Below are 22,311 nucleotides of genomic sequence, written 5' to 3'. Positions count from 1 at the left end.
TTAATGCAGATTACACTCAGAAGTGTCAACCTCAAGGTATCTTTCTTCAAATTCAAAGAGATATAGAACTATAAGATTGTGAGAAAATATGAAGTCAAGTACCAAGGAATGGAAATGAAACCGCTAACATAGAAAATAGGTGCAGAGTCGGCCATTCAGCCCTCCGAGCCTGCACCATCATTCAATATGATCATGATGTGGAGATGCTGGCATCGGACTGGGGTGGGCACAGTAAGAAGTCTCACAACAGGTTTATTTGGAATCACGAGCTTTCAGAGCACTGCACCTTTATCAACCTGATGAAGGGGCAGCGCTCCAAAAGCTTGTGATTCCAAATAAACCTGTTGGACTTTTACCTGGTGTTGTGAGATTTCTTACAATATGATCATGGCTGATCATGCACTTGCAGTATCCCACTCCTGTTTTCTCTCCATACCCCTTGACCCCTTTAGCTGCAAGGGCCATGTCTAGCTCCCTCTTGAACATATCTAACCTGTGGAAGGGAATTCCACAGGTTCACAACTGAGTGAAGAAGTTCTTCCACATCTTAGTCCTGAATGGCTTATCCCTTATTCTTAGACTATGACCCCTAGTTCTGGACTTCCCAAACATAGGGGTTGCTGTATTGGCTTCTTTATACCTCCTTCTCCACATCACCCATAACATATTTAAGGACCAGATCAGAAACCTCAAGGTATATTATGAAGTTAGACTAGACGCAATTTTTATTTTATTTTGGCATTAGTGTGAGGGTAAGGTGTTTCTCTCCAGGTGTGATTCTACTGACACACTAGGAAGTTTTTATCAACACAAATTTTATTTAACAATACAGTTTACCTATAACAAATGGATTAGCTTAACTTTTACCAATTGTAGTACTTAAACATGACAAGGTACAATTCTTAACTGCTAACCTATCTCTATTAGTTCTAATTCAAGCAATATTCCTCTATACTTAAACTTCTCTTCAAAATCAGTTAGCAAACAACATAGGCTTGCATGTTTTTACTTTTTAACAATCCTAGAGCTTTTGAACACCTCAGGAGGGTGGGAGACACACTTGGTTTCTGACAACCCCAAACAGCAATCTATAGAGAGAGAGAGAGACTCCTCTTGCTTCTTTCAGAACCAAGCAGAAACTGCTTGCTTTTACCTGTAAGCTTAGCTGCTCCCATTAGCGCATGGCCCTCTCTTGTCAATCAACCTAATCAAAATCCTACTCTGAAACCCCTGGGGTAAAACCAAAAATGCATTAACTCAGATTAAAGCAAACACCCCATTAGCTAGGATCAATTATTAGCCTGCATTCGCAGAATGTAAGTTGCCTGGTACAGACACATTGGCACCATGTAAGCAGAACTGAATTTTAAACGTACCCCTGACAAATATATATAAATACATTTCTTCAAGGCACAGTATAGTCACAATAAATATGTCTTTCCACCAGCCCAAACTCCAGTTGAATGAACTTTGGGGATCTAAGCTGAAGTGATGCTGTTGTAGGGCCACGGTGGCCGGACGTTTCACTGATGAAGGTGGAGTAAAAGGAGATTGGGATGCACAAAGATCAATGTGAAGGGACCCACAAAACAGGAAGGGCTGCAAAGGTGGAGGGCAAGAGAGAGCTTTGAGTGGAAAATGAGGATTTCAAATGTTGGGGGACTTGGAGCAATGCAACTCGGAGAGGCTGGGGGTGAATGGGGCTGGACACAACAAAGAAAATTACAGCACAGGAACGGGCCCTCCAAGCCTGCACCGACCATGCTGCCTGTCTGAACTAAAACCCCCTATCCTTTCGGGGACCATATCCCCCCACTCCCATCCTATTCATCTATTTGTTCCCCTTAAAAGTCACTATCGTATCTGCTTCCACTACCTCCCCTGGCAGCTAGTTCCAGGTACCCACTACCCTCTGTGTAAAAAAACTTGCCTCGTACATCTCCTTTAAACCTTGCCCCTCGCACCTTAAACCTAAGCCCCCGAGTAATTGGCTCTTCCACCCTGGGAAAAAGCTGCTGACTATCCACTCTGTCCGTGTTCCTCATAGACTGGACACAGATGGGTGAATTTTGAGCAAGTTGGAGTTTGTGGATGGGGAAGAATGGGAAGCCAGTTAGGATAGCATTGGAATAATAAGGGCGGCTGTCACAGCGATGGATCAGAGTTTGAGCAGCAGTGGGACTGGGATAGGGGTGGAAATGGGCAATACCATCCAGGTGGAAGAAAGCAGTTGGAAGAAAGTTGGATAGGAGGTTTGAGACTCTGCGGTAGGTCAGGGTTTTTCACGATCAGCTTCATCCAAGGAGTGGATAGAGTCAGTCGCAAGGGAACCAAGTTAGTGGCAACAGGCCTCCTCTGGGGAAAGTTATTATTCATCTGAAGTCGGACAGACAATCCGACAGCGCGGAGGTGGGTCTGGAGCAGAAGAGTTGGGTGTTAAGCTTGTATATGAAGTTGACGCCATGAGAGGTCAGTCTGTAAGTGAGGAAGAGGAGGCAACCTAGGTAGATCTTTGGGAGACTGTGCGATGATGGGAAGTGACAGTCTCTTGTAAAGTGAAATAAAACAGCTCCACGTGCCCCGGAACAGACTAGCAATGTGGTGGGATTTGATTTATTATTGTCACATGTATTAGAATACAGTGAAAAGTATTGTTTCTTGCGCACTATACAGACAGAGCATACCGTTCATAGAGAAGGAAAGGAGAGAGTGCAGAATGTAGTGTTACAGTCATAGCTAGGGTGTAGAGAAAGATCAACTTAATATAAGGTAGGTACATTCAGAAGTCTGATGGCAGCAGGGAAGAACAGCTTCTTTCCTGCTGCTGTCAGACTTTGGAATGGACCTAACTCGCATTAAGTTGATCTTTCTCTACACCTTAGCTACGACTGTAACATTACATTCTGTACTCTCGTTTCCTTCTCTATGAAAGGTATGCTCTGTCTTTATAGCGCGCAAGAATCAATACTTTTCACTGTATCCCAATACATGTGACAATAATAAATCATATCAAAGTTCATGAGTCAGTTGGTACGTGACCTCAGACTTTTGTATCTTTTTCCTGATGGAAGAAGCTGGAAGAGAGAATGTCCGGGGCACGTGGGGTCATGAAGCTTTTTTCCTGATGTATGAAGATCAACTGATTTGTGTTTTTTTCCATTTATTACTGCTTGGTGGCTTCAGGTGGATGTGAAAGAAAAGCAAAAGAAATTGGTAGAGCAGCTGACCGAGCTGATAAGCAGCTCCTCCGGTCCTCCCACACGGAAGCTGCTGGCTAAGAATCTCGCCACTCTCTACAGCATTGGCGATACCTTCACTGTCTTCCAAACCTTGGATAAATGCAACGAAATCGTCCGCAGCAAGGATGACACACCTGCCTATCTGCCTACCAAATTGTAAGTACGAGTTATCGAACTGTTTGAGGGAAAAACATAGGTCTGGTATAGCTGGTGTGACTAGTTTAAATGGCGGAAGTGGTCAGTGTGAGAGCCGGTGACACAGATGCATGAATAATGGAGGCTTAGAACACAGAAGGAGGCCACTCGATCCATCGTGCCTGGGTTGGGTCTTCGAAAAGAGAACCCCTTCCCCACTACTCCTCCCCCATAGCCCTGCAAATCTTTCATTCACAGTTATAGATCTAGTTCCTGTGATGCCCACATTTTTAAGTTTATTTATTAGTGTCACAAGTAGGCTTACATTAACACTGCAATGAAGTTACTGAAAATCTTCTAGTCGCCACACTCCAGCGCCTGTTTAGGTACACTGAGGGAGAATTTAGCGTGGCCAATGCACCCTAACCCGGAGGAAACCGGAGCACCCGGAGGAAACCCACACAGACACGGGGAGAACGTGCAAACTCCACACAGACTGTGACCTGAGGCTGGCTGGAATTGAACCTGGGTCCCTAGTGCTGTGAGGCAGCAGTGCTGCTGCCCCAAGAGGCTCCACAAAAGGCTGTGTATGGTGTGTGTATGGTGTGTGTATGGTGTGTGTATGGTGTGTGTATGGTGTGTGTATGGTGTGTGTATGGTGTGTGTGTCTGTGTGTGTGTGGTAGAGTTGAGGTACGGATCAGCCATCATCTAATTGAACGGTAAGACACACAGGAAAGGCTGAATGATCGCCTCCTGTCTCATGTGTTTTACACCTGCGAGAGGGAGAGAATGGAACTAACAGTGACTGGGTTTTGGTGTTGACAGGGCAGCTGTGGCCTGCATTGGAGCCTTTTACGAGAAGATGGGGCGAATGTTGGGTAGCTCCTTTCCAGAGACTGTCAGCAATCTTTTAAAGGCCTTGAAAAATGCAGAGGTAAGCAGGTGTTGACTGGGAGTTTTCATTGTTAATTGGAATGAAGAGGAAAGTGAATTACATTGTGCTTCCAGGAGGTCCTGCTAAGTAAAACCCATCTGTACTGACCCAGAAACAGGATTAATCAGTTGTATGTCAACTGATGCTATCGAATCAACAAACAAAATCATGGCAAAGTCAAGTAGAATAAAAGTGTTCTGAATGTGGGCAAGGTGTTCTAGCCCTTTTGGTGGACTTGGAGTTCTAGAGAACTATCTGGATCTGGAGTAAGTTACTTGCATCAATGCTCCATGCAGCAATGGTTTGCACTGAGTCCAGGTGCCGTTGCATTTGACTACACTCCTATCTCTGAGCACGAATGGATTTGTGGTACACAGACAACTGGAGGTGAGTTTTCTGAATTATCCACTCCTCCAGTCATTTCCACCAGCAAATTGCCCTAATGTAGGCAGAAACAGCCTGTAACCTGAAGCCCCACGAACTAAGGGAGTCAGTAATGCTATCAAACCTGCTCTACAATTGCTGGTTAGTAACACCACTGATAAGTGCATGCAGGCTGTCAGGTGTCCTGTGAGGATCTATAGCCCCCACTGTAGATGCACTGCAGTCTTTTCAAAAGGAGCGTTAGCATGTTTAAAGTTTATTTGTTAGTGTCACAAATAGGCTTGCATTAACACTACAATGAAGTTACTGTGAAAATCCCCTAGTCGCCACACTCCGGTGCCTGTTCAGATATATTGAGGGGGAATTTAGCACGGCCAATGCACCTAACCAGCTCATCTTTCAGACTGTGGGAGGAAACTGGAGCGCCCGGAGGAAATCCCCACACACAGGGAGAATGGCAAACTCCGCACAGACAGTGACCCAAGCTGGGAATTGACGCTGTGAGGCAGCAGTGCTAACCACTGTGCCGCCAAAGTGGTGATTAATTGTATCTCGAGCTCTGTGATTTAATCCCATGATTGAAGTATGGCTCCTTCTCCCTACAGTTGAAAACAACAAACTCCCAAAAACAACAATATAATAATGGGCAGGAAATCTATTTTGTGATATTGGTTGGGAGATAAACATTGGTCAGAAGTGCTCCCCTGAAGTGTCAGCCTGGGTTGTGTGCTGGCATGGGCATGAACACAACATCCTGATTCAGAAGTTCATAAGTTCATAAGACATAGAAGCAGAATTAGGCCATTCGGCCCATCGAGTCTGCTCTGCCATTCGATCATGGCTGATATGCTCCTCATCCCCATTTTCCTGCCTTCTCCCCATAACCATTACCAATTAAAAATCTGTCTAACTCCTCCTTAAATTTACTCACTGTTCCAGCATCCACCGCACTTTGGGGTAGCTAATTCCACAGATTCACAACCCTTTGGAAGAAGTAGTTTCTCCTCAGCTCTGTTTTAAATTTGTTACCCCTTATCCTAAGACTATGACCTCTCGTCCTAGAATGCCCCACAAGAGGAAGCATCCGCTCCCCGTCTACTTTATCCATACCTTTTATCATCTTATATACTTCAGTTTGATCTCCCCTCATTCTTCTAAATTCCAGAGAGTATCGGCCTAAACTGTTCAATCACTCTTCATTCGACAAGAAGCAGGAGTGTTGCGAATTGTGCCACAGCTGATAGATTCTGGGTCTGACAGATCGAGGCACTATAGACAGCATGAGTTGAAAAATGAAAAGCAGCAATGTTGTTGACCAGGCAGTTCAACCATTTATTGTAAAGTTAAAGCCCTCAGTCAGGTCACCTCTCCACCCCCTCAGCCCTGGTTTCAGTACAAAGCAGCTTCCATAATCTCTCCTCTGAACTGTAACCTCTCATCAAATCTTAATCATAAAACCCCTGCAGTGCAGAAAGAGGCCATTCAGCCCATGGAACCTGTACCGACATCAACCCCACCCAATCCCTATAACCCACACATTTACCCTGCGAATCTCCCTGAGCAACTTAGCATTGCCAATCTACCTAACCCACACATCTTGGACTCTCATCTGTGGTAATATCCCGAGTGAGTGAATCTTCACTGGCCTTTCTCCCGTTAGTTTCAGCACAGCCTGTGGGATGTTGTGCCAACGCCCCAACAGTGTGGTGGGCAGCAAAGGTTCTTGCAAACGCCAGACGTGTCACAGACTGATTGCTCTGCCCATCGGGTGGAGCTGTTGGGATAATAGTCTGTATATTGAGCAGGTGTGGGAGCTACTCTTGACACTGCTTCAGATCTGGGCGGCACAGTGGTTAACACCGCTGCACCTCAGCGCCAGGGACCCAGTGTTCAATTTCCGGCTTGGGTCACTGTCTGTGCCGAGTGCACATTCTCCCCGTATCTGCGTGGGTGCTCCGGTTTCCTCCCACAGTCCAAAAGAGTCATGGAACCCTACAATGCAGAAGGAGGTCATTCGGCCCATCGTGTCTGCACCGACCACAATCCCATCCAGGCCCCTTAATCTTACGCATTTACCCTAGCTAGTCCCCCTGACACTAAGGGTCAATTTATCATGGCCAATTCACCTACCCCACACATCTTTGGACTGTGGGAAGAAACCGAAGACCCAGAGGAAACCCACACAGACGCAGCGAGAATGTCTGTGCAGAGTTTGCACAATGCCCCGAGCCGGGAATTGAACCGTGGCGCTGTGAGGCAGCAGTCCTAACCACTGTGTCACCGTGCCGCCCTTGTTCTTGAAAGCAAAATACATTGACAGCACCAGCCATGCTAAATTCTCCCTCAGTGTAACCCGAACAGGCGCCGGAGTGTGGCGACTAGGGGATTTTCACAGTAACTTCATTGCAGTGTTAACGTAAGCCTACTTGTGACTCAAATAAGTAATTTTAAAAATATAATAGACACTGCTGCGTCGTACCCAGACCTGACATTGACCTGGTGATTGAGCTTGGTGCATGTGTCACAATGAAGGTCCAGTGGCCATGGAGCTACTGAACAATAATGGGCACTTGGAGCAGCCTGGGTTTTAAAGCCTGAGCTCCAGTGTCAGGAATAACAGCTCCGCTGGAGTGATGAGTTTTCAAACAGAGAGTCGCCTCGATTGGCACGTGTGATATGCTGGTTTCTGCATGCTAACCTGTTGTAATTTGCAAAGCTCCTAAAGAATTTGCAGTCCTTACATACTCACTCTGTGCAAAAGGGTAGATTTTTTTCCAAACCATTTTAACTCATGAATGTTTCCTGGGGAAAATCGCTGTTTAACCTGATGGTTCTCGGCTGGGCCCCTAGATGGCACTCTTGAGTGCTCCATTTCTGCCATCTCTGAAGGGAAAATAAAGTAACAACTTGCATTTATGTAGTGCCTGTCTTAACCTCAGGACATCCCAAAGCACTTGCAGCCAATGAAGTATTTCAGAAGTGTGGTCACTGTTGTAATGAAGGAAATGCAGCAGCCCATTTGTGCACAGCGCACTCCCACAGACAGCAATGTGATCATGACCTATAATTTAACTTAATGCTGTTGTTGAGGTTGGCCAGGGCACCAGTGAGAGTTTCCCTTGTGAAATGGTTTAATGGGCTATTCTCCCCACCTGAGAGAACAATGTCACGGTGGTTAGCACTGCTGCCTCACAGCGCCAGGGACCCGGGTTCGATTCCCAGCTCGGGTCACTGTCTGTGTGGAGTCTGCACGTTCTCCCCGTGTCTGCGTGGGTTTCCTCCAGTTTCCTCCCACAGTCTGAAAGACGTGCTGGTTAGGTGCATTGGCCATGCTGAATTCTCCCTCAGTGTACCCAAACAGGCGCCGGAGTGCAGCGACTAAGGGATTTTCACAGTAACTTCATTGCAGTGTCAATGTAAGCCTACTTGTGACACTGATAAATAAACTTTAAAAGAAAACTTGTAAAACTTTAAACTTTTAGACCAGGTTTCAGTTTAATGTCCCACCATGACAAACGGTGCCTTTGACAGCACAGAGCTCCCTCTACTGTACTGGAGTGTCAGCCCAAGTTGTACACTTAAATCTCTGGAATGGGACTTGAACCTATGATCACCTGATTCAGAGATGAAGATGCCATTCACTCATGGGCTGACATCATAGCTCAGCAAGTCCACTGAGAGTCTGATGTTAATTAATTCCCAATCATTTCCAAATCTGTTATCTTGACTTGTGTGTTATTTTATTCAATGTAAATTGTAATTATATGTTCTATTCTGAATGTCGGATAGAGATTTATGATGCCAATTCTAAATATCCACGCAGAATTATCACTTCAGATTGAGGACTGGTCTATATCAATTCATTCTGGTTCTGCCTGAAGGCTGTGCTTGGTCTTCACTCCATGAGTGCAATGCCCCGGGAGGTCTGCTGCTTTCTAAAGTCTTATCTGTGTTTTTAACAGTCACAAGGCCGCAGTGAGATTCTGCTGAGCCTGCAGAAGGTGCTAAATGGCTTGGGTGGCGCAGCTGCTTCCTGTCATCGAGATATCTACAAGAATGGTCGTTCAGGTTTGACTGACCGGTCCATGGCTGTCCGGTGCGCAGTAGGTAAGGTAAGAAATTTATTTTTTTTGCAACAACGTTTTTCGCAGCATCCCAAAGTGCTCCAGCTTCAGTGTTGCTGTGTAAGGAAGGATGTGCACAGTGGTTAGCACTGCTGCCTCACAGCGCCGGGGACCCAGGTTCGATTCCCGGCTTGGGTCTCTGTCTGCGCAGAGTCTGCATGTTCTCCGTGGGTTTCCTGGAGTGTGGCGACGAGGGGATTTTCACAGTAACTTCATTGCAGTGTTAATATAAGCCTACTTGTAACACTAATAAATAAACTTTAAAGATGTATAGATTAGATGGACTAGCCATGGTAGATGTGTGGGGTTACAGGATAGGGCAGGGAGAAGGCCTGGGTAAGATACTCTGTCAGAGAATCGGTGCAGACTCGATGGGCTGAATGGCCTCTTCCGCACAATAGGGATTCTATGACAACTAACTTGCAGGAAGGTTTCAATGACTAGTTAACCAGTATTTAGTGTTGTTGATCAAGGGAAGAATATTAACCAGGAAACTGGAAAAGCTCTCTGTTCTTCTTTGAACAGTGGCAAGGGATCTTTTACCTTCACTTTAGAAGGACCCTAGTTTAAGATCTCCTTTAAAAGGTGACACCTCCAACATTGCAGTGCTCCTTCACTTGGGTGTGTCAGCCTGGAATGTGGGCTCAAGTCTCTGAAGTGGGAGTTGAATCCACAAGCTCTGACTTGGGAGGCAGTGCAACCATTGGAGCGCGGCTGGCCACTGTGTAGAATAATGACAATCAGTGGGGCAACATTTGAAAGAGATTAATCAGTCCTCTGTTCTAGTAAGGGATAAAACAGTTGAACATGAGTAAACGTATATAGTAATAGATTCTGCTTGTTGGATGGGTCTAAGACAATGAAAGACCACTACAGCGAGCGTGTCACCCTGGATTTTGTGCTCAGGTCCCTGGATTGGGACTTGATGAGAGTGCCACCCACTAAACCCTCTGATACCTGAGGTGGAGAGAGATGTAGAGCTTCTTCCTCCAATGGATATTTAATTCTGGTCGCTTGTGTTTCTGGAGCACCGTGCTGTCCTGAAAATTCATCTTGCTTATACCGTAGTGCCTCCTGGAACTGCAGAAGGAATCGGTCTTCATGTGGACCACTGAGCTGGAGAACCTTGCTACGCTCTGCTTCAAGGCCCTGGAGGGATCTAATTATGGAGTCCGAGTCGCAGTGTCCAAGTTGCTCGGGACCGTCATGGCAACGGCTTTAACACCTAAACAAGCAGCAGGTGCGTGGCCCAGAAAGTAACATGCTGATTTGTTCCCCAAACCAACCATTTCCGAAAGATTTGTAAAGGTACATCTTGCCTGGAAGGATAGTGGAAGCAGATTCAACAGTAATAACCGACAGGGAGCGGGTTAAATACCTGAAGGGGGAAAAAGTTGGAGGCTTTAGGTAAAGAGCAGGAGAATGGCATCAATTGGATAGCTATTCAAAGAGTTAGTACAGGTATGAAGGATTGTGTCCTCGTGTGCAGTATCACTCTCGAAGGGGAGGGGAATGCCAGTACAAATAGCTTGAATCCAAGCTTATTAGGGAAGTATGTGCAGCAGTTGTAAACTTACTGACTGGTGCTGTGGGCAGCGTGGTGGCACAGTGCTTAGCGCTGCTGCCTCACTGTGGTTTGAGTCCCCATTCCTCGTGTGTGAGCCCAGATTGGCTGTTCAGCGATGTGGTGCATCACAGAAAACCTCAATCCTGATCCCAACTGTCCAGGCACTTTGCAGCGGGTGTAACCTGATAAAATGGGGGTTGGGAACCCGGCCTGATTTATACACGCACACGCACCCACCGCCAACCCCATCATCTCCCCCCACCCACCACACACTTGCTACCCCTCCTCTATGACATTGACTCCAATCGTAACAAAGAAATTGACTTGCATTTCAAAAGCACCTTGCAAGGTGTCCTGAAGGAACTTCACACGCAATGAAATGTTTTGAAATGCAGTCACTATTGTAAGGTAGGAAACACAGCAGCCAATTTGCGCACAGCAAAACTCCCGCAAAGAGCAATGTGACAACCACCTATATTTTGTGAGACTGATTGAGGGATAATATTGACCAGGACCTGGGAAGAGCTCCCCTGCTCTCCTTTGAAATAGTGCCATGGAATCTTTTATGTCCACCCAGAGTGCCTTAGTTTAATGTCACACCAGCAGACAGCACCTCCAATAGTACATCACCAGGCATGTCAGCCTAGACTTTGTGCTCCAGTCTGTAGAGTGAGTATTGAATCTGTGACCTTCTGACTGGAGTATTAGTGCTACCCATAGCTGATACTGCCTTCATTCCTATCACGACCCTAGCTTAGACTAAGTTTACTCAGCAAAGATCTTTTGATCGTATGGGCAGTTTAACCCAGTTACACACTGCCGTTACCAACTGAGCATTTTCATTACATTAATTAATATGTAAAAGCAACCCTTTTTTCTTTGAAGAGGTGAATTGTTGAAATCTTAATGCTGTTCTGGCTGCATTCAGAAAATACCAATGTGCAAAGCTGCAAGATAAGAAATTAAAATGCCATGTTAACAGCTGCAGCGAGAGAGTGCTGTGCACATTCTGTCAGTCCCTATTCTTACCTTGGACAGCACTAACCTGTGTACATTACACCCTATACAGTACTAACCTGTGTACATTACACCCTATACAGTACTAACCTGTGTACATTACACCCTATACAGTACTAACCTGTGTACATTACACCCTATACAGTACTAACCTGTGTACATTACACCCTATACAGTACTAACCTGTGTACATTACACCCTATACAGTACTAACCTGTGTACATTACACCCTATACAGTACTAACCTGTGTACATTACACCCTATACAGTACTAACCTGTGTACATTACACCCTATACAGTACTAACCTGTGTACATTACACCCTATACAGTACTAACCTGTGTACGTTACACCCTATACAGTACTAACCTGTGTACATTACACCCTATACAGTACTAACCTGTGTACATTACACCCTATACAGTACTAACCTGTGTACGTTACACCCTATACAGTACTAACCTGTGTACGTCACACCCTATACAGTACTAACCTGTGTACGTTACACCCTATACAGTACTAACCTGTGTACGTTACACCCTATACAATACTCTTTGGAATCTCCCCGCCCCCCCCCCCCCCCCCCCCAACACACACACACACACACATCCCTTCCAATATTCTAGTGGTTTACAAGCTCATTGTTGTCTACGTTATAGTTCATTAGGACATTCTTGCATCAAATACCCAACACCAAAACAGACCGCTCTACCCAACAAGTCTTTGTCGGTGTTTATGTTCCACCTGAGCTTCTTCCCCCACCCCCTCTTTATCTAACCCGATCAGCAATTCTCCCTTTCTCCAGATGCCTCCCTTTTAAAACGTCTGTGATTTAGATCGTAACAATTCCACATTCTAACCACTCTCTGGATAAAGAGTTTCTCATGAATTTCCAGTTGGAATTATTAACGACTATCTTGTATTCACAGGTGCTAGTTTTGGTCTCCCCCCCCCCCACAGGTAGAAACATCATCTCTATTCCGATCCTAAACAAACCCTTTAATGATTTTAACCTCGATCAGATCACCGCTCCGCCTTCATTTTTAAAGAATCCCACCATATTCAGTCTTCCTTGCGAGATTTTTCAAAAATATATCTTTATTTAAGAATTTTCCTTTTTTGCATAAATGCAAAAAACTCTCAAAGATTATAATCCCGAAAACATTAGCTGAGTTTCTGGATTAATAGTCTGACAATAATACCACGAGGTCATCGCCTCCCCATATGGTAGGCACAGCGGCTGGCACTGCTGCTTCACAGTGCCAGGGACCCGGGTTCGATTCCCGGCTTGGGTCACTGTCTGTGTGGAGTGTGCACATTCTCCCTGCATCTGCTCCGTTTTCCTCCCACAGTCCAAAGATGTGCAGGTTAGGTGGATTGGCCAGGTTAACTTGCCCCTTAGTGTCAAGGGGACTAGCTAGGGTAAATGCACGGGGCTATGGGGGTAGGGCCTGGGTGGGATTGTGGTTGGTGCAGACTCGATGGGCAGAATGGCCTCCTTCTGCACTGTAGGATTCTATGATTAGTACAGGACAGCAAGATCATTTTCAAACAAGAGCCAGAAAAAAATAATACCAATGCAGTTGGTTTGGATTATTCATTGTATCTTGCGCCTCCCACCATACAAGTAACAAAAGGATATATTGAAGAACAGGGGAATAATAGGATGTAGCCACAATTGGCTTAGTGGTGCAGAACTAAGCTCACAGGATAATGGCCACTGAGCTACAGGACTTATGGAAAGCACATATTTAAAGTAGCTAATGCCATTGCTTATCCAACCATAAAAAATCCAGCATATAAACACACGTAAAATGGCGGTTAAACCGTCATGGTTTTCACGCCACACTGAGCGTGCAGCAAAAGGTACTTCCCACATCCCCAATCACCTTGGAGGTACCAGCGATACATGTGTTTTTTCCCAGGATATATGGTCTGTCTGGACCATAACAGGAGCTAACCAGAGATTCTATAACCCAGAAAAATTGAAATACAAAAAATAGGCAAGCCAATTGTTCTCGGTGGTGGGGGGAGAGAAGGGGGCTCTTTCCTCACCCAGTGTGAGGACTCGTAGCGCCCTGTACTCTATCTCCATATTAAACCACTCGCCCACCTCCCTGCAATGACGCTACTCATTTTAAACATAATTATAATAAAGGATATCAGAATAACAAGAGAAAATTTGCGACCATGCTCACTCTCAGAATTACCCCTATCAATGCGATAAATTGTGTAACAGGATCAATTAAGAGATGGAATTACAAAGGATAAAACCTTCATGGGGCAGCACAGTGGTTAGCATTGCTGCCTCACAGTGCCAGGGACCCTGGTTCGATTCCCGGCCTGGGATACTCTGTGTGGAGTTTACATGTTCTCCCTGCGTCGGCGTGGGTTTCCTCCAGGTGCTCCAGTTTCCTCCCACACGTCCAAAGATGTGCGGGTTAGGTGGATTGGCCGTGCTAAATTCTCCCTTAGTGTCCAAAGATTTGTAGGTTAGGTGGCTTGACCATGGTGAATGTGCGGGGTGACAGGGATAGGGCGGGGGGTTAGATTTGGGTAAGATGCTCTGTTGGAAAGTTGGCGTGGGCTCAATGGGCCAAATGGCCTCCTTCTGCACTGTAGGTATTCTAAGACGAGGATGAACGGGTGTCCTTGGACTAACCAGGAAAACAAGTGAAAATTTGCTACCGTGCTGACTCTCAGGATTGCCCCTATCAATCTGATAAATCATGTAACAGGCTCAATTAAGAGATGAAATTACAGAGGATACGTAGAATCATAGAATTCCTACAGTGCAGGAGGAGACCCTTCAGCCCATTGAGTCTGCACTAACCACAGTCCCACACATTTACCCTGCTAATCCCCTGACATCAGGGTCAATTTATCATGGCCAATCCACCTAACCCACATCTTTGGAGCGTGGGAGGAAACCGGAGCACCCAGAGGAAACTCACAAAGACACTCACAAAGATAGGGCGGCACGGTAGCACAGTGGTTAGCACTGCTGCTTCACAGCTCCAGGGTCCCGGGTTTGATTCCCGGCTCGGGTCACTGTCTGTGTGGGGTTTGCACATTCTCCTCGTGTCTGCGTGGGTTTCCTCCGGGTGCTCCGGTTTCCTCCCACAGTCCAAAGATGTGCGGGTTAGGTTGATTGGCCAGGTTAAAAATTGCCCCTTAGAGTCCTGAGATGCGTAGGTTAGAGGGATTAGCGGGTAAAATATGTGGGGGTCGGGCCTAGGTGGGATTGTGGTCGGTGCAGACTCGATGGGCCGAATGCCCTCCTTCTGCACTGTAGGGATTCTATGATTCTACACGGGGAGAATGTGCAAACTCCACACAGACAGTGACCTGAGGTCAGAATTGAACCTAGGACCCTGGCGCTGTGAGGCAGCAGTGCTAACCACTGTGTCACCATGCCACCCAAGCATTAATCTGACCAGGAATTTGCCTCGAGCTCAGCTGCAGGGTTTCCCCTATCAATATGAAAAGAAACACAATACGGATCACACAAGGATATAATTATAGGGACTGCAGTCCAGGAAAAATCCTGATTTTCATAGTGTAACAGGATAACAAGTGACAAACACCTCTGTGTTCAGATATATACCCTTGTCAGGATAAAAGACAATATCACAAAATCAGAAGTAAAATCAGAAGGGAACAATGTTTAGGATGAATGATGAGCTGCAGGATAATATAACCACCACATAAGAGTTTGAAAAGGTCAAAGCCATGACAGGATCATCGAGCAGCATATATAATATATAATATATATATATATATAGTCAGTCTGTCCAGAGTCTCAGCAAATCCTCTATGTATGTTTTTGAATTGATGCAGTGATGCGGCAGAACGTGAAGCGTGCCAGCCTAGAGGAGGTCTTGGAGTTGTTGGCAACAGGATTCTTGCGTGGGGGCTCAGGGTTCTTGCGCAGTGGTGGAGAGATGCTGAAAGGTGGCGGCTCTGTCAGCCGAGAGGTGCGAGTTGGTGTCACACAAGTGAGTACCTCGAGCTCTATCCCTGACTTCCTCAGCTTCACTCCATAACAAATCATCAACATGCATCATTACAATGGCAAAAGGTTTTTCCTTCATGGTACCAATAAAAAACATTGGGGAATCTGCTTTTAGTTGAACACAGCCTATTTTCAGCAAAACAGATCTCACCGAAAACTACCGTAGCTTACAAGCATCATTCAGGCCTCAGACGTTAAGGGCGGCACAGTGGCACAGTGGTTAGCATGGCTGCCTCATAGTGCCAGGGACCCGAGTTTGATTCCCAGCTTTGGTAACTGTCTGTGCGGAGTTTGCACGTTCTCCCTGTGTCTGCGTGGGTTTCCTCCGGGTGCTCCGGTTTCCTCCCACAGTCCAAAGATTGCGGGTTAGGTTGGTTGGCCAAGATAAATTGCCCCTTAGTGTTCCAAGATGCGTAGGTTAGATGGATTAGCCATGGTAAATGTGTGAGGTTACAGGGATAGAGTGGGGGAGAGGGCCTGGGTAAGATACTCTGTTAGAGAGTCGGTGCACACCTGATGGGCCGAATGGCCTCCTCTGCACTGGAGGGATTCTGATAATTGTTTAGTTTCCAGAGTTTTCCTTCTCCATCTGCTGCCTGTTTGGCAGTTTCGGAAATACTTCTCAAAAATATTGCTTTGCAGAAACATGGCTTTTATGTTGAGTTAAAAAGATTTTAAAACAATACCCATCCAGCTGTGGGAGAGTCCACTCTTAACATCTGTATCACCCAGTCACTCTTCAAAGCCAACTAGCCTTGCCTCAGCCTCAAGTCCCATCTGCAAGGACTTTTTCAGTGTAGATTCCACTGTGGCAAAGCTGATTATCTTTTATCAGGTACCCGAGAGTAAACTCCAAACTCTCTCCAATTATCTAAATCCCTCCGTTTTGTCTCTCTCATTAGCTTAACCTCAGGTTTATCGGCAGCCACCAAAACGTCACGACTTCTGCTTGTGTTTCTATTCTGAGACTGTTCTGTAGCATCTATCTGTACAATCTATTCAAACTACAGCTTCTACTTGTACTTTTATATCTGTTGGGATGCTGAGTTAAACATAGCCCTCGTACTGTCTGTCTCCAGTATGTGATCATCGCAGTGCAGCAGCTGTCTCAGCAGAGACAGTAAGGATAGGGCAACAACACCACCTCCACGATCATCCTCAACAGATGCCCCATAAGGCTGTGTTCTCAGCCCCCTACTATACTCCTTATACACCTATAACTGTGTGGACAAATTCCCCTCCAACTCCATTTTCAAGTTTGCTGACGACACCACCGTAGTGGGTCGGATCTCAAACAATGATGAGACAGAGTACAGGAATGCGATAGAGAATCTGGTGAACTGGTGCAGCAACAATAATCTCTCTCTCAATGTCAACAAAACGAAGGAGATTGTCATCGACTTCAGGAAGTGTAGTAGAGAACATGCTCCTGCCTACATCAATGGGAACGAAGTAGAAAGGGTCGAGAGCTTCAGGTTTTTAGGTATCCAGATCACCAACAACCTGTCCTGGTCCCTCTATGTGGACGCTATAGTTAAGAACACCCACCAACACCTCTACTTTCTCAGGAGAGAAATATGGCATGTCCACTGCAACTCTCACCAACTTCTGCAGATGCACCATAGAAAGCATTCTTTCCGGATGTATCACAGCTTGGTATGGCTCCTGCTCTGCCCAAGACTGCAAGAAACTACAAAGGGTTGAGAACGTAGCCCAGTCCATCACGCAAACCAGTCTCCCATCCATTGATTCTGTCTACACTTCCCACTGTCTCGGAAAAGCAGCCAACACAATCAAGGGCTCCCACGCACCCCGGACATTCTCTCTTCCACCTTCTTCCATCGGGAAAAAGATACAAAAGTCTGAAATCACGTACCAACTGACTCAAGAACAGCTTCTTCCCTGCTGCCATCAAACTTTTGAATGGACCTATCTTATATTAAGTTGACCTTTCTCTACACCCTAGCTGTGACTGTAACACTACATTCTGCACCGTCTCCTTCTCCCCTATTTACTTTATGAATGGTATGTTTTGTCTGTATTGTGTGCAAGAAACAATATTTTTCCCTATGCTAATACATATGACAATAATAAATCAAATGACACTCAGTATTGTAGAAATTACTGTAATAACTCTTGCCATTTATTTTGGTTGAAAACCTTGCATTGTGGTTTTTGCAGAATATATGATTTGATTTACTATTGTCACGTATTGGGATACAGTGAAAAGTATTGTTTCTTGCACGCTATACAAAGTATACTGTTCATAGAGTACATAAGGTGAAGGAAAGGACAGGGTGCAGAATGTAGTGTTACAGTCATAGCTAGGGTGTAGAGAAAGATCAACTCATTATAAGGTAGGTCCATTCAAAAGTCTGATGGCAACAACGAAGAAGCTGTTCTTGAGTCATTTGATACGTGACCTCAGACTTTTGTATCTTTTTCCCGACGGAAGAAGGTGGAAGAGAGACTGTCCAGGGGATATGGGGTCCTTAATTATGCTGGCTGCTTTTCTGAGGCAACGGGAAGTGTAGACAGAATCAATGGATGGGAGGGTGGTTTGCGTGATGGATTGGGCTTCATTCACGACCCTTTGTCGTTCCTTGCGGTCTTGGGCAGAGCAGGAGCCATACCAAGCTGTGATACAACCAGAAAGAATGCTTTCTATGGTGTATCTGTAAAAATTGGTGAGAGTCGTAGCCAAATTTCCTTAGCCTCCTGAGAAAGTAGAGGCATTGGTGGGGCTTTCTTAACTATAGTGTTGGCGTGGGGAGACCAGGAGAGAGGATGTTTTAATATGACCGCTGCAGACTTTATTTTACACAGTGGGTTGTTGTGATTTGAAATGCACTGTCTAAAGGATGGCGCAAACAGCTTCAAAAATAACGCCCAAAAGGCAATTGAATAAAGAATTTGCACAGCTCCAGGAGTACAGGCGAGATTGACTAGTCTGTTTCTGTACTACTTCATTCTAAGATCCTATCAGCCTCCCCTCCCTCTCTGTATCTGATTGTAACCAGGCTGATAAATGGCAGTGTTGCCACAGTAAATGACAGGTATTTACAATGCATTCCTGAACTACAGATCCAGCCATGTAAAATGTACACTGTGAAAGATAACGTGATGAAGGGACAGATTATAAATGTTAAGACAAAGCTTCCACCTCTCAACTCTTATCTCTGGCCCTGTGCTCCAGAATCACAACAGTGAGAGCCACCATTGGCTTTGTGGCTGCCTGAAATTGCTGGAGACAAGGCAGAAGCAGTGGTTTTGACTTCGATGGGAAACGATTAGCACCGGGGACAATAAGGATGTTATATCTTTGGTTTAAAGGATTTATTTTTTGGTATTCTCTCTGTTTCAGGCGTATGTTGTTTTTGTCACCACACTTGGGGGACAGTGGCTGGAGCGTAACTTTGCGGCATTCCTTACCCATGTACTGGAGCTTGTCTCCCATCCCCGCGCCACCCAGAGCCACGTGGAAGCGGTGTACTCTCGGCGTTGTGTCTCATTCATTCTTCGAGCGACTGTGGGCAGCATCCTGGGCGAGAAGGCTCAGATTGCAGCTGCGAAGGAGGTGTGCCAGGCTATTTCCAAACAGATGAAGACAGTGGGTAAGAGGAAAGCTTTAAAGGTGTTATAAAGGGGAGGTTGATCCCTTCCTGAGAGCTAGCACCTAACCACTCAAGAGGAGTACCTCACTTTATCATCTGTTAAAGTGAGAAATAGTACAATCTGCTCTTCAACATTTAGTGGTTAAATCAAAATAACTTCCTGAGACCCTCTGTAAAAGCAACAAGTAACATTTTATTTTATCTAACTAACAGTGAACAGGTTAACTAAACTATTAACAAACCCAATAAAACACTACTCTAATAGAATGCTGTTTAAATAATTACAATTCCCGCTTATTAACAAAAAAAAAAGAATTCTTTTAGTCACTCAAAATGCGACCAGGTTTTATCTTCCGGAATCTTCTGCGTTTCTTCTTTGCTATCTTCGCCTTTGAGATGAGTCTTTCTTTTAAGACATAAATGAGCTGCGGCAGAGGCAGCTGATTGAGCAAGCCACGGGCATGCAAATATTTTCTGTGTCATTGTTATGTTACCGGGGCCCGGAGAAATAATTCGAAGAATGCAAGTTGAAGTCCCACCATGTCAGTTTGGGAATTTGAGTTCAGTTTATTAAAATCTGGAAATAAAAAGATGACCTCAGTAAAAGTGACGGTGAAGTTGTCAGATTGTCGTCTCATCCCAACTGATTCACCAGCGACATTTTCGGGAAGGAAACCTGCCCCGTTGCCATGTTTTTAACATTTACAGTTTATTAGTCTCTCAAGTAGGCTTACATTAACACTGTAATGAAGTTTCTGTGAAAATCCCTTGGACCTATATGCGACTCCAGTCCCTAATCAATGTGATTCACCACAGTGGTTAGCACTGCTGCCTCACAGCGCCAGGGACCCGGGTTCGATTCCCGGCTTGGGTCACTGTCTGTGTGGAGTCTGCACGTTCTCCCCGTGTCTCTGTGGGTTTCCTCCGGATGCTCCAGTTTCCTCCCACAGTCTGAAAGACATGGTGGTTAGGTGGATTGGCCATGGTAAATTCTCCCTCAGTGTACCCGAACGGGCGCTGGAGTGTGACGACTAGGGGATTTTCACAGTAACTTCATTGCAGTGCTAATGTAAGCCTTACTTGTGGCACTAATAAATAAACTTAACTATTCTCTGAAGGAGCCTAAAATCAAACTAAGTGAAACTGCATCTGAGCTGTTCGTGTCCTTCATTCCCCATTGATTTACTGTTATAAAAGCAAACACACTGAAATAAATACACCTAATGCTCATGGTGTGGCATATACTAACTATGAAATATCATTTCTTTACATGATTTCTTTGTGTTTGAGCGTGCTGACATTTGGAATGTGTTAATCCTCTGGAATCTGTTTTATTGTTATGGCAGAATCTGTGGTGAACGATGCCAACAACGACAATAAATCAGGAGCAGCGGATGTGTCTGCCAGTCAGCATGTGATGGTGTGTGCCCTGCAGGAACTTGGCAGCCTGGTACAAAGCCTGAGTGCCACTGCTTCTCCCCTTCTCCAGGAGCCCTCCGTTGGTAAGTGACGCAGCAGACAGCTGCGTGGGTTCAGGCAGGTGCATTGTCCTAACAGCAGCTTACATTTATAAACCAGCTCCATTGTCCCAGGCCCCTCTCCTCAGCATGTGCCAAAGTTCTGTCCGGACAAGTGGAGTGGGGCCATCTCAGCAAATGTTACTATTGGACAAGTCAGATCCCAGGATGGGCCCCTGCTTGATGGATCCCAGTTTGGAATTTTTCTGTTCAGAAACGTGGAGGGTGGCGACTGAACAGAGTCACAGAGGCTGCTGATGTATTTTAACAAAAGAGTAAAACACTTATTAAACAAGAAAAGGGGAACTATGACACACTCCTTTTTCATACTGTCTACCTTTACAGATAGATACAGATTTGTAAGGATAACACAAGTTACAACTTTGATGTAATACTCTAATGCTCCCACTAATTGCACTGTTTAAGTAAACCAAGGGGCGATCTGTGGTCAGACACCCCACACACTTAAACCCAACATGAGTTGTCTACATGTACATGTCCAATCACCAGAACCCAGCTTCTCCAGTCTCTTCAATGACTCCAGTCTTTCATCCCAGCCCAGGTATCATTCAGCTAAACTGCCACTGTATTCTCTGCAGGACCATGTCCATTCTTCCTACACTTTGGTGACTAGAATTGTACACCATACTCCAGCTGAGGCTGAATCCATGCTTTAGAATCTCCACAGGGCAGAAGGAGGACATTCAGCCCATCGAGTCCATACCAACCACAATCCCACCCGGGCCCTATTCCATAACCCCACATATCTACCCTGCTAATCCCCCTGACACTAGGGTCAATTTAACAAGGGCAATCCAACTAATTGGCACATTTTTAGACTTTGGCTTTGTTTGAATTCACTGTTCCCATTTACTAAGCCGAGTCAACCAACATATCAAGGAAACGTTCAGGGAGCTACAGGGATATGGATGTTACCATAAGACATAGGAGCAGAATTAGGCCATTCGGCCCATCGAGTCTGCTCCGCCATTCAATCATGGCTGATAAATTTCTCAACCCCATTCTCCCGCCTTTTCCCGTAACCTTTGATCCCCTTAGCAATCAAGAACCTATCTATCTCTGTCTTAAAGACACCCAATGACCCGGCCTCCACAGCCTTCTGTGGCAATTAATTCCACAGATTCACCACCCTCTGGCTGAAGAAATTCCTCCTCATCTCGGTTCTAAAGGGTCGTCCCTTTACTCTGAGGCTGTGTCCTCGGATCCGAGTCTCTCCAACTAATGGAAACATCTTCCCCACGTCCACTCTATCCAGGGCCTTTCAGTATTCTGTAAGTTTCAATAAGATCCTGCCTCATCTTTCTAAACTCCATCGAGTACAGACCCAGAGTCCTCAAACTCAGCCATGCTCAGAGCTCCCCACTATGAATGCGGAGGTTGGACAAAGAGCTTGTTCACCTGCTCATTGCTGCCAGGCAAAGCTGCTGCCCCTCTCTGAATGAAGATTGAGCTTCAGACAGACTCAAAGGGTGACCTCGTACATCAAGCCTTTCATTCCCGGAATCATTCTCGTGAACTTCCTCTGGACCCTCCAAGGAGGACAGAAAGGCAAAGAGGTTTTAGGAAAGAATTTCAGAGCTTGGGGCCGAGGCAGCTGCTAATTCAATAACCATTGGAACGAATCTGGCAGCGAACAGACCAATCGGTGTTGGAAAATGAACTTCCAATTCAACTCGGTGTGATTGATTTTAAATACTGTTCCACTATCTATCCAGCAGCAAAACTGTCTCCTGCCACTTAAT

At 45.5% G+C, this 22,311-nt stretch overlaps 1 protein-coding gene across 3 annotated transcripts in view; it reads left to right on the top strand.

Annotated features, from left to right (window-relative positions):
• heatr5b (HEAT repeat containing 5B) overlaps window positions 1–22,311 on the top strand; it is a 94,551-nt gene that overhangs the window by 6,510 nt on the left and 65,730 nt on the right. For all 3 annotated transcript variants that reach the window (XM_078213381.1, XM_078213383.1, XM_078213382.1), the window contains 7 exons: window positions 3,184–3,395; window positions 4,202–4,310; window positions 8,657–8,806; window positions 9,887–10,058; window positions 15,243–15,400; window positions 18,782–19,031; window positions 20,378–20,533. In XM_078213381.1, the coding sequence (XP_078069507.1) occupies window positions 3,184–3,395; window positions 4,202–4,310; window positions 8,657–8,806; window positions 9,887–10,058; window positions 15,243–15,400; window positions 18,782–19,031; window positions 20,378–20,533 (1,207 nt within the window). The remainder of the gene's footprint in view (window positions 1–3,183; window positions 3,396–4,201; window positions 4,311–8,656; window positions 8,807–9,886; window positions 10,059–15,242; window positions 15,401–18,781; window positions 19,032–20,377; window positions 20,534–22,311) is intronic.

Source organism: Mustelus asterias, chromosome 5 (genome assembly GCF_964213995.1).
Source record: "Mustelus asterias chromosome 5, sMusAst1.hap1.1, whole genome shotgun sequence".
Taxonomy (NCBI): Eukaryota; Metazoa; Chordata; class Chondrichthyes; order Carcharhiniformes; family Triakidae; genus Mustelus; species Mustelus asterias.
Note: the sequence above shows the minus strand (reverse complement) of the source record. Positions and strands in the feature narration are given on the sequence as shown.